At 37.4% G+C, this 15,075-nt stretch overlaps 3 protein-coding genes across 4 annotated transcripts; 1 reads left to right on the forward strand and 2 right to left on the reverse strand.

The window, feature by feature from the left end:
- The first annotated feature begins 685 nt into the window (after positions 1–685).
- On the forward strand, positions 686–8,853 carry AT5G12400 (PHD-finger and DNA binding domain-containing protein). Its single transcript, NM_121278.3, has 9 exons — positions 686–2,531; positions 2,643–3,257; positions 3,776–4,829; positions 5,257–5,545; positions 5,672–5,796; positions 6,114–6,577; positions 6,771–6,799; positions 7,411–8,046; positions 8,141–8,853. The coding sequence occupies exons 1-9, from the start codon at positions 1,075–1,077 to the stop codon at positions 8,278–8,280; spliced, it is 4,809 nt and encodes a 1,602-aa protein (NP_568273.2). The 5' UTR covers positions 686–1,074; the 3' UTR covers positions 8,281–8,853.
- Positions 8,854–9,076: 223 nt separating this feature from the next.
- On the reverse strand, positions 9,077–11,480 carry AT5G12410 (THUMP domain-containing protein). The gene is made up of 7 exons (NM_121279.3): positions 11,159–11,480; positions 10,950–11,069; positions 10,088–10,561; positions 9,832–9,971; positions 9,618–9,738; positions 9,401–9,541; positions 9,077–9,316 (listed from the first exon to the last, which is right to left on the reverse strand). The coding sequence occupies exons 1-7, from the start codon at positions 11,210–11,212 to the stop codon at positions 9,236–9,238; spliced, it is 1,131 nt and encodes a 376-aa protein (NP_568274.1). The 5' UTR covers positions 11,213–11,480; the 3' UTR covers positions 9,077–9,235.
- Positions 11,481–11,547: 67 nt separating this feature from the next.
- AT5G12420 (O-acyltransferase (WSD1-like) family protein) lies at positions 11,548–14,111 on the reverse strand. 2 transcript variants are annotated; one of them, NM_121280.4, is made up of 7 exons: positions 13,804–14,111; positions 12,989–13,573; positions 12,837–12,903; positions 12,585–12,697; positions 12,288–12,497; positions 12,074–12,211; positions 11,548–11,985 (listed from the first exon to the last, which is right to left on the reverse strand). In NM_121280.4, the coding sequence occupies exons 1-7, from the start codon at positions 13,975–13,977 to the stop codon at positions 11,830–11,832; spliced, it is 1,443 nt and encodes a 480-aa protein (NP_568275.1). In that variant the 5' UTR covers positions 13,978–14,111; the 3' UTR covers positions 11,548–11,829. The 2 variants fall into 2 exon arrangements, with proteins under 2 accessions (NP_568275.1, NP_001331746.1); NM_001343237.1 differs by having other exon boundaries at positions 11,548–12,211.
- Positions 14,112–15,075: the final 964 nt, after the last annotated feature.

A 15,075-nucleotide genomic window follows, 5' to 3' on the forward strand; every position in this document is an offset into this window, starting at 1 on the left:
TTTTTTTTACTAGGAATTGTATTGATAATCAAAATATAAATCCAAACTCTATTTCATATTAATGATATTTACCTTTTAGCAAAAACAAAAACATCAAATCTTCATGAGTTTTTATACTAATTTGTCCATCATGCATTCATTCCGTCATGCTTTATCTCCACTAGGAATTTTTAGTTAGGAGAAATTGCAGATTGGTTAGAGAATGACATTCGAGAGTAAGATTGGTGGATATATATACTTTCGAAACTAACAAAGAGAGTATTTATCGAATATTGACAAACATGAACAAACTAGCACAAATGTACCTCTAAAAAGAGAATAAGATGAAAAAACAAAATTAGGACAACATTTCCATGTGTCAAATCTTTATTGTAGTTGTATACAAATGTGTTTCTTAGAATAATATTTTGAAATTATACAACACATATATTAACATAAAATATCCATTAATTATAACATAAATTATATCAACAAATTTAACATTTTAGTTAATAATATTTACCAATTTTTATTTATTTTACTTATATATTTATATAAATTAAATTATTTGAATACTTGGAAAATAATAAACTGTACATCAAGAAATCAATCACACATGTAATGACATAGTTGTAACTTGTTAGTTAGAGTACCAATTCATATAAATAAGGTAAAAAAACAGGCAAACATATCACAATATACATATCACACATCCTTTGACCATAAATAAGAAAAAAAGGTGAAAAAAAAAGAGTAGTGTGGGAGGGGGGAGAGAGAGAGAGAGAGATGGCCTTCTCTTCCTAACATTGACCAACCCGTCTTTGTTTCTTCTCATCATCACTGAGAGAATTCGTTAAGACGTTTCGTTTCTCTGTAGAAGAAGAATTCTCTTTCTACTTTTTTTTCTTTGCTTCCGAGAATTAAGAAGAGAGAGAATCTCTGTCCTTGTCTCTCTCTCCTTGCACGTTGCAAGCGTTTCTAGAATAAAGTGAAAACCCAGCGCTTCTCCTTTTTTTTTTGCAATCCAGAGAGACTTTGGCTATGGGTTTTCTTTGATTCGCTTGTATCGTGAAGCGAGAGCAAGCTTTTGTAGCAATGGAGCTGGTTGGTAAAGTCGTTAGGAAGGAGATCCAAGGGATTGGGTTTTGCTCCGGGACGGTTCGATCTCGCGATTCGTCTGGATTTTTCGAGATCGTTTATGAGAACGGTGTTACGGAGATTTCGGAATTGGATGAGGTTGTTGCTCTCGTGATGGGAGATGGTAAATCTCAGGAGAATTCGGTTCCAGTGAAGAAGAAGAGAGTTGGTAGGAAGCCGAAGAAACGGTCTCGTGTTGCGAGGGTGGTTGAGATCAAGCGAGAGAGCTCTGGGTTGAATGAGGTAAATGTCGATTTAAATGATGGAGTTGCGGAGAATTCGGGAGTTAGTGAGGAGAATTTGAGAGGGAATGTTGATTTGAATTGTGGTCCTGTGGAAACCCTAGGTAGGACATGGGACTCCTCTGTCACGGATTTGAATAGGACGGTGTCGGAATCGGAAACTGGATTTGATTTGACTACTGGGTTGGATTGGAATTCGAATGAAAATCTAGGTTTGGTTAATGTAAATATCGATTATGAAGAAAATTGTAGTGACAAACGGAAGTGGGATATTGATCTGAACATGGATGCGAGCTGTGATTTGGACAATGCTGCTATCTGTGATTTCAGTGGGCAGAAGAGGGAGGTAGGATTTGATTTGAACGTGGAGGTTGATGTAGAGAACAGCAAGGATGAGGAGTACAGTCAAATGAATGGAAATGACATTGTTCAAGAAATCAACATGCAGGACGGAAATGGTGCCCAGGATAATATTGAGACTGGGGAATATAAAGAAGTTCATGTTGCTGAAGTGTCCAGCGCTGAGCTTTTGGAGGAGATACAGAAGCAGAACATTGTTTCACCGCAAGATCTCAAGAATCTTAATTCTAATGGGGTTGAGAAGGATCCTGATCTACCTCATCATGATGCTAAGACTGTTGATGAGACTCTCTCTGATAGGGGAAATTCAGGTGAATATACAAGTGGTAGGAGGAAAAGAAGAAAAGCTTCTGACAATCCAAAATTCATGAGTGAACCTCAGTTGAGAAGAAGCGCTCGTAGAAGGTTAGCTCGATCGCCTGTCAGTAGTACTGTAACAGCTTGCTTTGTTGAGGAAGTATCCCCTTCTCCTTCAATTAGTAGTCTGACAGAGGAGAAAACTTGGATTGTTGATGGAAAAGCTGATAATATTTCTGCACTCCCGCCAAAGCCACAATTACCTCCATCCTCCCCTATTTTGGATTTAGACGGTCTTCCTGTACTTGATGTCTTTACTGCTTACTCTTGTCTGAGGTCCTTCAGTACTTTGCTGTTTTTGAGTCCTTTTGAGCTGAAGGATTTTGTGGAAGCATTGAGGTGCATGTCTCCTAGTCTATTATTTGATAGCATCCATGTTTCTGTCTTGCAAATATTAAGAAAACATTTGAAACAACTCGCTGCTGAAGGTGACCTATCTGCGTCTGCTTGTCTGAGGTATACTTTTTATTTTTCTTTCTTTAGTACTTTAGTTTTACTGCTGTTTTATGGATATAAAGCTTCTCCTGTTTTGGTTCTGATGCTTTGCTGGTGGTATCTTGAATGCAGGAGTCTTGATTGGGATACGTTGGATGTGGTTACATATCCCCTTTTTGTGGTTGAATACCTACTATGTTCTGGGTCCAAAGACAACCCTGGATTGGATCTTACTCGGCTGAACTTTTTCAGAAACGATTATTTCAGACAACCCGTGAATCTGAAAATTGAGATACTTAGTCGTTTGTGCGATGATATGACAGATGCTGAAGTCGTGAGGGCAGAGCTTAATAAAAGATCTTTTGCAGCTGAGTTTGAAATGGAACTTGATAGGAAGACGAACACAGAAGTGCGACGTAGAAAGCGAACTATGATGGAGCTGGCTGATGATTTTTCTTTAAATAACGAGGTCATTGATACTTCATTTGACCGGAACAGTGACGACTGCTGTTTCTGTAAAATGGATGGGAGCTTACTGTGCTGTGATGGTTGTCCGGCTGCATATCATTCTAAGTGTGTCGGTCTTGCCAGTCACCTTTTGCCTGAGGGGGACTGGTACTGTCCTGAATGTGCATTTGATCGGCGTGCACCAGGATTGAAGCCTGATAAGCAAATTCGAGGCGCAGAGTTTATAGAGATTGATCCGCATGGTCGAAAATACTACAGCAGTTGTGGCTACTTATTGGTGTAAGTTTCTTTCTTCGATTCTCATAGCTAAGAATGGTTAATGCATGATCTCAATGGAATCAAAATTGTGGATATGGATCACTATAATTGTTTTTTCATAGTAAACAAACAAATGTTTATATGAATATTAGCAAAAAATTTGTCTAAATCAGTAGTCTGACGAGCATTGGATATACATGTTGGTTTTAGGTTTAAAAACATTACCCCCTAATTTTAGCTAGCTGAGGATTAACTAAATTACACAGAATTAACTAAAATGTACAGATAACATGATAAAACTGTGAAACTATGCGTCCTTCCCGTCAAATTTTCCAATAAGTTGAATTGCATGTTTAAATCTGTGAAAAGCCTTTTTTGCTCGTTATTTAGATGCACATGGTAACCCTTACTATCCCTCCATGTATACAGATGTGGAATATTCTTATCATTTATTTCTACGAACTTCTTTCATATGTTGATTGTAGGAACTGTTATACATTTTAGTAGGTTGGTTGATGTCGTCCACTATGAATTTGCAGGATAGATACAGATGGCACAGGCTCATTGAACTACTATCATGTGACTGATGTGAACCTTGTGCTGGAGCAGCTAAAGTCATGCAGTAGTTTCTATGCTGGCGTAGTAAGTGCAATTAGAAAACACTTGGATATCCCTGTTAGGCCAGTAAGGACAATCAGCGGTCTGAATTCCCAAATGTCTGTATGCATGGATAAGTCAGTCAAAGGAATGATTCCTTCGATTGATGGGTTTGGGGCTCCTCTACCAGCTTCAGAGAAACAGTCAACATCTGGTGCTAAAAAAAAGCTGAACAAAGCAACCAGCAATGGATGGTCACATAATCATGGTCCTAGGACTCGCCGGAAGATATCAGATTCAGCTACTGCGCTAGATATCCTTAATATGAGTTCTGAAGGATCTGCTGAAACTGTACAAAATGGTTCAGATGTCCAGAGACTTCATGAGCCAGCATCATCAAGCATGTTGGATATCATGAAAGAGCCAAATATGAATTCCCAAAATTTGGCTAAAATAAACACACGGAAAGGAACTAAACCAAATGTGCAGACTGAAACAGGCTACAGAAACCAATACATATTTGCTCAGATGACTAGATCAGTTTATGAAGAGATGATACGTAAGTCACCAATCCGTACCAATGATATGAGATCTGATGAAGAAATAGCTTCTACCCAGGTGAGGACTATATTGATGAAAACCACCAAATTTCAATGGCGAAACATCCAAAGTCTCTACCTAGATGCATGGAAAGAAAATTGTGGATGGTGTCATTCCTGCAAAAATTCTTCTGAGGATGCCGGTACTGAGATAAATTGTTTGTTTAATATGAGTCTCGGGGCTTTACGAGGTCTTTCGGAAAGTGAAGTAGCTAACATTCAATCCTTTGAGAAGAACAGTCATCTTCTGGCCATCATATGCCAGATTCTTTCCTTGGAAAGTCGACTACAAGGACTTTTGGTTGGTCCATGGTTGAATCCACAGCACTCCAGCTTTTGGCGTGAACACATTCTGAAGGCATCAAATATCTCAAGCTTGAAACATTTATTGGTTGATGTAAGTTTTTCACAAGTTTCTTCCTCCTAAAACATTCATTTTGCAATGGCATGTGGAATTGTTTTGTGAGTTGAATCATTGTATTGGCAAAAGCTCAATCTCTGAACAACCACACTAACTTGCCCATGTCGAAAATGTCATATTCAAATTTTTTCGTTATGATCCTCTGCTGTGTAGAACTTTAGCTTTGGTTCGTTTTCTTCCTACTTGAAAAGCTTGCATTAATCAATTTCTGTTCACCTTTTAGTGTGGCCAGGAATGTTGAATGTTTTGTTGGTTCTCCAATTGCTTACGAGTTAACTATCTTCGAAAGTCTTTCAATATCAACTCTTGAGCACTTTTCTGTGTGTAATGCATTAGTGACTAACCTAGGGGTGCATCAATTTTCTTTTCCTAATGAAAGATTTTGTTAATTACCTTTGGGCAGCTAGAGGCAAATTTGCATCATCGTGTACTTTCACTTGAGTGGCTAAGCCATGTCGATGCTGCCGTAGTGATGGGCTCAGCTATACATATTCTAATTGCTTCGACACGATCATGGTCAAAGACTGCTATTGGTAAAAGAAGGGGGACATTGTTGGATTCTGGGGTTAACCCTACTGCAAAGAAAAATGGTGGATTGACCATGTGCTGGTGGAGAGGCGGGCAACTTTCACGACGGTTATTCAATTGGAAGGTTTTACCTCGCGCTTTAATCTCGAAGGCTGCTAGACAAGGTTTACATTTTCTCTTTTGTTCTTGCTTTCGCGTTTGTTCTTCTACCGTCTTTAATAATTATCGTTCCCATCACTTCCATAGTTCCATTTAGTTGTTTCATTCTCGATGCACTCTACACTATGCAGGTGGAAGTATGAATATTCCAGGAATATTTTATCCGGAGAATTCAGAGTCTGCTAAGAGAAGCCGACGTGTTGCCTGGGAAGCAGCGGTGGAGTCATCTACGACTTCAGAGCAGCTCGGTTTGCAGGTAATATAAACTTTGTCAAACTGAATGTAATTCTCGTCTCGTTGGTATGAGTGAGAAAGTATCAATGTTGAAGTTTCGAAGGGTATATGGGTAATACAGGTCGTGACACGAATTTTTGTTTTCATTTCGTCTACGCATGAATATTGATGGTGTCAGTTTCGTTAAATTTTTTAGTGTGCCATCCATTTCATATACTGTTACTTGGATTTTTACTGACTTTTGCAGTTTTTGTACACTGAATATGTTGTCTTGTAACACTGTCTTCTATAGTCTTCTCAGTGTTGGATGATTATCAGCTAACAATTCTGTGATCACAGATTAGGACACTCCAATCTTACATAAAGTGGGATGATATTGAAAACAGTCATCTTCTTCCTACATTAGACAAAGAATCCAGAAAATCTGCCAGGCTATTCAAAAAAGCAATTGTCCGTAGGAAGTGCACGGAGGAAGAGACTGTGAAATATCTCCTTGACTTTGGTAAGAGGAGAAATATTCCGGATGTTGTGTCGAAGAATGGTTGCATGGTTGAAGAATCCTCGAGTGGAAGAAAAAGGTTCTGGCTGAATGAATCACATGTGCCTTTACATCTTGTGAAAGGATTTGAAGAGAAAAAAGCTGTACGGAAAACTAGCAAGCCAGGAGGCTCTTTCAGACACTCTGAGATAGGAAAATTACGGAAAAGGTCCTCAGAGGGAAAAGGATTCTCATACCTATTTGAAAGGGCAGAAAGATCTGAATCCTCCTTGTGTGAGCAATGTAAGAAAGTTGTGCCTTTGAGGTATGTACCTATCACAACCCTTCTTACCTTCAAAAGTCCTTGTCTTGATCAGAACATCAATCCTATATTGAGTAACCTTTATTGTCAGTTGGACTCTGCTTAGCTTCTAATAGCATGACATTTGACCTATATAACATATCAGAGTAATGATCTTTAACTATATTTTATGGTATCTGTTTTTCTTTGATGACAGTGAAGCTGCAAGCTGCCACATCTGCAAAGGTGCGTTTCTTTTCCTGTTACTTTTGTTAAAGATTTTGTTTTTCCCAAAACCTATGCCTGTGTAAGTGATCTGACCTAGCTTATACTTTACCACAAACCAAACTCCCACAAGGCCTATAGGTGGAACCAGTATTAAAACCCGACCTGCCTGATCCAACCTGGAACAAAATCCCGTCTAGGATAGCTTGTCACCGGTTCAGTAATTATTTGGTATATATAAAATTATGATGAGTTTCATTACTTATTGAACATAAAATAAACGAACCTCCTACTGGAAAAACAAGTTAAAAAATATTCTTTTTATCATTTTCATGAATTGATGGTTGAATAAGTATTTCTTCACTTTTTGTGCACAAGAAGAACTAAAACATTTTCGACGTATTGACCTGCGGTACAGCTGGTAAACCAGTTATCCCAAGGGCAATCCAGTTTACTTACTAATGTGACCCACTTTAGAGTTTAGACAATAAAAGTTTGCTCCAAAAGGTAACTTGAGGGTGAGGGTGCCCTTAGAATTGTAAGCACTAGTTAGACTCATTCCCAACCAAGTGGAGACTCGCTAACATGATCTTTCATAGAATTATTATTGATTTTATTTTTAAAAACTTCAGGAGTATTTCACAAAAAGCATATCAGGAGGGGAGAGAAGGAAGGCATGTACATATGTGTTCCATGCAAAAGTGAAGTGCTATCAAAAGAACAACCCACCGTACGAAAAAGAGGGCGGCCCCCTGGGAGTTTCCGGAAAAAAATTGGAGTTCAGACGCAAAAGCGTAAAAAAGTCATAGCTGCTCGCAAATCACCTCGGTTAAAGAAGACTAAGACTTCAATGGCAGAGAGAATTGCCATAAGGTTAAAGAATCATAAAAAGGTTGTTGCAAGCAAACCATTGCGACGTTCTGGCAGGCAATTGAAGCATGTTATTCGGCTGCAGGATGAAAGTAAAGTCCCTGAAGGGAGTAAGAAACGGAAACTGGAAACCAAAAGAGGCAGAGGTAGACCTAAGAAAGTAAAACAAGAGATCTCCATTAGAAAGGCGAGAACAGATAGGTGCTTGAACTATTGGTTAAATGGCCTCCTTTTGTCCCGAAAGGCTGGCAATGAACGGGTCCATCAGTTCCACAGAGAGAGATATTATGTTCCCTTGGAGAACTCTGATTCTGATCATGATCAACCTAAGTGTCACTTATGTGGCTCAATTGAATCTAAATCTGGATCAACTTTCATTTCTTGCGAATTATGTGGAGGTAATCCATTTTCTGAGCTTCTTTTGGTTCACATTGCAAGAGTTGGTTTCTTTTCATTGCTCAGGCTTTTTTTTTGGTTTTGTAATGTCTGTAGAATGGTACCACGGAGATGCTTATGGGCTTAATGAAAAGAATTCAAGTATGGTGATTGGATTCCGGTGTCATCTCTGTCGGAAACAGTCTTCTCCCACCTGTCCGCATATGAGATCTACTACATCACCTGTTGCATCCTAAGCTGTGAATTTGTTTGAGGCTGATCTAATATTCTTAGGCTGTGGGGATACAATTGGAAGAATCAGACAGGGCAAGGTGTAAATTTTTTGAGATGTCAATACAATTATGGGTGATGAGTATGAGTAGAGAATCAAGGAGAAGCAGAAACAGAGGAGGGTACATTTTGGTGGAAGCATGAAGTTAGTATGGCTTTGTTGGGACTGGTAGCTTGGATGAGTAGTACTAAAGTGGATTGGTTGACTTAGACTTAGAGTGAACAAAAAGGTGAACAAAAAGGGGATTTAAGAAGCAGAGTTAATTTATACCTGATTTAATTTTGCTTTTCATTATGGTGGGAGTCGTCAGTAAACAAGTGAAGATATGTAAAGAATATGTTGAATCCATTTTCTATCAAAATCCATTGGTAGTGGTCTTGTTAGCTCTCATATAGTCATGTTACCCTTCTCTCTTCTTCACAAAGGCTAACTACTTTTGCTCTCATTAGTGTACAATGGTGGATCCAAATGCTCAGCATATTACCATATTGACCAATTTCTCTCTTTTGTCTTGGTAATGTCCTTGAGATCAATCGGATAACTTTGAAAGTTCTCTCAACTTCTCTTGACTTGATTTTTTTTTCGTAAAATGGATTTGCTAATGTGTCCTCTATTTATATAGGCAAAAGGGGAAATGATGTAGACATATCGAATCCATTTCCTAAACCTGTAATTTTGATTGATTGAACCACCACCATTCGACAAAATCAAATCTAAGTGATCCCATTGTACCAACATGTTTTACGCTCAACAATCAAACAAACTTTATCAAAGAAAAAACTTTATTGATCAGACCAAAGAGAGTATAAAGGGCAACTTCAGCCATTTTAATAAGTTAAGCCAGAAACTCTGTAACACTAAACACAAAAGCATCTTCAGTCTTAAGAAACGAAACATAGTTAAAGATAAAAGAAGATGTGTCAATTGGTCGACGTGAGCTGCCTGAGGTTGTACTTTGCTAGCTCCTTGTACTTCTCTACCACTCCAATTAAGCACACTGTCTGTAAATTGCAACACGAAACCCGTATTGAGTTTATAACCGACCAAATCTGATGAAGCAAAACATAAATTTTCTCCTTGTTTACCTTAATAATTTCCACCACGATCGTCATCTCCGGATTGCTCAAATCAACTTTGTGAGGGGCAGGAATAGATTTGGCGATCGTGTTTATTATTTTCATCCTATCAAGCCCTGTGTTAGCACGCGCTCCATACAACACAGCAAACTGCAGGAATATTAAGAGAGGTTAACATTTTGGAATCTAGGAAGGGATACACAACTTGATCTTTAAGTATTCTTACTTTCCGGGGATTTTCGGTCTCAATGGGGAAGTACTGTTCTACAAGCGGCTTGATGGCTCTTGAAATTTCTTCCTCTGAAGGGTAACACGACACTTCAATTGGTAGAAGTCTTAGGATGAACCTAAGTAACAGAAGATATATTAAAGAAAACCCGATAAAGCCATAATAGTTATAAAAATCTTGGTATGATGAAGTTTAGTGAAAAGGATCAAACCTTGACATATGCTTTTTTGTTGCAGCAGCAGAAGTCATAGCATGCTGTACAATTTCTTTGGGACTTGGGTCACCATCTCTCTTTTTCATTTGGATGAAGACCAGACCGTTGCAACCCGGATCTAACTTCATGAACCGTCTCTGTCAAAAATGGACAACAAGACTCTTATGATCCGCAAAGATATAAAAACATAAGACTTCAAGAAGTTTTTCAGGAGAGCTCCTGTCATTCACCCATATATAATAGCTTAGCTTACCTTACTCTTGTCTCCAAGTTCTTTTAGTTCAGCTTCAATCAACTTATCAATAGACTTCTCTGCATTTTCGTTTACTTTTGCTAAAGGATTTGCTTCTTCCGTACACGTCTTCTTTCTAGGAGGTTCATCTCCACCATTCTTCTGATTCCCTTTATCTTCTTCCTCTTTTACAGTCTCATTTTCTGCCAATTGTTTGACTTCACATGACCCTTCACTTGCTATTTCTTTCTCATTCACTTGATCATTAACTCCTTCACTAGCTATTTCTTTCTCATTCACTAGATCATTACCGCCTTCACTCACTACTGCCTTATCCCCATCTCCTTTGTTTTCCTCTTCCTCGCCATTATTACTCTCATCTTCCTCCTCATCCTCATCCTCGCTATACGAAAATGTAACTTTTTTGTTTATTGGATTACCAAACAAACCAGGATTCACTTTCGAGTCAGTCCCTTGTATTAGCTCCTCGAAAAACTGTAAAAAAGAACAAAAGAGATTACATTTAAGAACACTCAAAAGATTATAAGAGCTGCTCAAACATTACAAAGCTCTTGAGAAATCTAACATTGGCACTGTGCCTAGTGATGTCGAGAAAGCAGACCACATAACAACATTGTTCAGATTAGATTAATTTGCAATAAACACACAAACTTCCAAACTCGACAAAGCTAACAGAGAAAGTATATTACTAGGAAACCTAAAACGCAATTCGACCAGAAATTAAAAGGGCTAAGTTCAGTTGTTGAAGATAATCTGAAACGTGTACAGGAAATCAATTTATGGAAGAGCAGTGACACTAGGTAAAATATGAACTAGTTGGGAGATGAAATCAATTTCAACAAAAAAAAGAGAGAAACTTTACGGAATCAATGACGTTAATAGCTTCCTGAGCAGCTTGGAATTCGCGTCCGCCATCGCAAGAGATGAAAAAACCTTGAACACCTGGCTTCAAAGGGTAAGATCCCTTCTTCTTCACTGGTCTCTGCTAACAACAAATTAGACGAAGAAAATTAAACACATGAGAATAGTTAGCAGCTAATCCACAGATAGACTTAGTGTGTGAAAGATTACGTTTTGAGGGCGATAATGCTGTTTTCTCTTCTTGCTCTGGTCACCGGAAGCCATCGTCGGAGAGAGAGAGAAAGAGAGGTTTTTGCGGAGTTGAGCTAAACACAGTGACGAGGAGAATTAGTTAGGTCATGCCTGAATGGGCCTATTGGGCTTGGTCTTGACCCATTAGCTAAAACCCCTCGTTACCTTTGTGATAAGCCTGATACTATATCTTTCACATTTTTGTTAATTCTTAATTGCATGTTGATCGAAACCTGAGAGAAGTGTTGGTTATATTTGTATCGTTGGAAAATTGGTTGGGCGATATCGGTGGTTATATATGCACCTTTACTTTAGTGATCACCTAAGAATTTTCAATTTTTCATTGTAAATTTAAGTTATAACAGGTGGGGTTGCTGATCAAAGAAACAAAATTCACAAGTCACATCATTGAATGACGCTTTCTTATTAATTAGGACTACGAAAAATGAGATCTCTTAATATTCTAAAATATTTGACAATACGTACCTACTAATTTCCAACACAGTGGACCGACTCTTATTACATTTTTTTCTGACTCCAATATTTATAGATACTACAAAAGCATTGAAAACTGCTAAAACACAACATTTTTTACCAAACAAAAACATATACACAGTCTTAAGGATTACAGTTAATATGGCTCATGCGTCTTAGAGTAAACCTCTTTCACAGAGAGAAGCTTTCATTGCTTTCAGTGATTCTTCCATATCATCACAAATCTTGTGAGGGTCTGATATGACGGTAGGATCATACGCCAACGAAATTATCATTTTATCCGCGTAACTCATTAAATGTATCAACAATGCCTATCAAACACAAAAACACTAAAAAATTTACACACAAAAAAGGCTTATCATGTAAATTTAGTTGCGCATAAAAAAATGAACTACGTACATGTGAGTGTCCGTAAGAACTTGGAGCGATGTAAGAGACAGGATGGCCACGGAAACTGATTTCTTCCATGGGGCCAATGACGTTTGAAACACATGTCGTTGTGTTCCTCACCGGTCGATCAAATAATTCTGCTGCCGCCTATAAATGACAAAATTAAAGAGTGTGTTAGTATAATATTGTCCATAAATTTGCAAACAAATGTCAATTTCTTTACCTTGGCGCCAAACACTTTTAGGACGATTTTGATGATAAAATACACTAGAGCCGCGTGATAAGAGTGCTTCTTTCGAGCCATCATGGATTTTGACATTTTTAAATAAACCAATGGATCGGTTTGTAAACCGATGGTGAACGGCAAGAAAATAAAGCTGAAGTAGTTTCCCCATCTGCATTTTGAATCCTTGACCATCATATCTGCCAAAGGCTTTATACAAAAAAGAAAGAATTACATATTTTTGCTCGACAATTTGTTAAAGAGTTGAGATTTATATTTGAGGTGTATGTCTCTAACCTTGAAGCCAATGTCTGACCTAAGATTTACTGTACAAGCTACACGAAATCGTATTCCATCAGGAAGATTGTTTCGATACGATGTCAACGCTCCATCCTCCTCCTTCTTCGTGCCTTGTTTGTCAAGAAACAAAATGTACGTGTGAAAACATTGAAAAATAGATCCAACATGCAATTTCTTTTCACTGTATTAGTATAAGTTGACTTTTATTAGCTTTAAGAAAACATCATAGATATTGAATTTATTGTTTACCATACTGTCGGTTCAAATAGTGAGAAAGAGATGCTTGTGTAATTCCGAACAGAACATCGTTGATAGTCTAGATGCAAGCACAAGAGAAAGGAAAGATCCATTAAAAAAAAAAAAAACTCAAGTTAGTTATGGACATATAAATGACAACGTACCATGTTCATAGCGTTCTTGATAAGTTTAATGTCATCTAAAGAGATAATTCGATGATAAAATCTCTTTGGATTGCTCCTGACATCTGCCCCAGCTTTTAGTGGCGTTTTTGTATCTTTCAAAAACAACACCGTCGCCAAAAGCAACAACATATCTATAGTTGTATTCCAAAGCAGTCTCATTGTAGAACCAATGGTGAATATCGACCTCAAGAACCAGCCTTTGGTTTTAAGGCTGTGCGACATTGTGGCTCTCCGTTTCATGGATGGAATAGCATTTGAAAACATGTCTGGGTCTGATGTTTTATGGGTACATGCGAGCATGAGGGAAATCAAAGACATTCCATCTCCCAACGAATGGTGAGATCTTATAAAACCGACTGCTTCAGCCTCTGAGGTTTTGACGTTAAGGATGTGAATGTCCCACAAGGGTCTTGATCTATCAAGAGGAATCATCGTGAGACGTGACATATAATCATCGATGAAGCTTTGTCCACCTTCACCTATCTCTTCCGCGTCTATGTATGGTACAATTACATGATCTTCTACATTAACTTCGGTCTCGATCCATTTTGCACCATTATCAGACTGTGAAGTCAAGACAAATGGAAACCAAACACTACGTCAAATCACAAATAAGACATAAGTACAGTTCTTATGTCTATAAAAAACATATATATTTAAAAAGGCTGATATTTATATGATTAATAATATTCAAAATTTTGTTCTATAGAAAGTAAAACTTAAATCCGGTGTGAAAAACAACTATATGTGTAAGAAGTAAGAATATGTGTGTATATTTGTTTTAAGTACTGTACCAGTATGCTGGAGAAACGAGGATGCTTGGAGACATTTTGCTTCAAGGCATCAAGAACAACGTCGGGATTAATCTTTGTTTTGAAACCCATGATGGTCACGGCACATAAGTCTATGCCCGGCGATTGGAATACACGCGCCATCGGGCTAACCGGCTCCTCCTCCCCATAAGTCATTTTCCTTTTCCCTCTTATGTACTTTCTTCTCTCATGTGTTCCAATGGTATTTATAACGTTGAGTTTGTAAGTGGTTCAACGACAACAAAACTAGAATACAAGTGGGCATGGAAAAGTATTAGTATTTATCCTCACAAAAAGTAAAATTACATTTAATGTGACGTTGATATATACGATCAGCTTCTATTAACAATGATAGAAAAAGAAAATGTGGCGTCTAAAAGCAAAATACTATCGTCGTTCATTTTCCATCTATATTTTAGTTGATTCAAACATTGGTTTTGAGTTTATATGCGTAGGGTTTGAGTGGTTTTGTAGGTTCACATTTGTCCCCATTTTTAAATGTGGTGGAAGTTGAATATAAATATCTATACTTACAACACCAACCATTAATCAAATTACGGATTGGAGTAGTAAAGAATTAACTATACCATTTATAAATAAGGTACCAATTCACGTTATCTATATATATTAAAGAATCTAATCACCTAAAAATGAGGCGTTTCTCTATAACAAAACTCAAAACGTTTAGAAAATATAAGTAAAACCTTTACTAATAAAAGAGGGATTGACTCCAACTACCCAAAATGGTAGATTAACGAACGATCCAGCTGGTAATCTTGAAAAGTGTAGATTACTTTTATGAATCCTCCTAAAAGGCTAAATCCCAAATTCCAGCAAACCCCACGAAAGCAGTCGTTTGGTTGAGCTGCCAACTATTTAAGTTTAAAATCATTTATGTCTTGGTTAGAAAATTTGAAATTCCACTAAAGAAAGTCTTATCTTTCTGTTGACAAAAAAAACAAAAGTCTTATCTTTCTTATCTCAGACTTCTAATTTGATTTTTCCTTTTCGAATTTGGTTTGAAATTATTGTTTCATTTGTCTCCGTATTTTATTCTAAAATTTGGAATACTTTTACATTAGTTATATTTCGTCAAGAGAATTCAAAAAAAAAAAATTAGTAATAATATGAACATATTAACAACATTAATTAGCACAAACTAGAACCGACCTGATATTATTCGACTCCAATATTTTTATATAGTACAAAAGAAATTAAAGCTTCTTAAAACAACATTTTAGACCAAACAAAATA

The sequence above is a fragment of the Arabidopsis thaliana genome, chromosome 5, assembly GCF_000001735.4.
Source record: "Arabidopsis thaliana chromosome 5, partial sequence".
NCBI lineage: Eukaryota > Viridiplantae > Streptophyta > Magnoliopsida > Brassicales > Brassicaceae > Arabidopsis > Arabidopsis thaliana.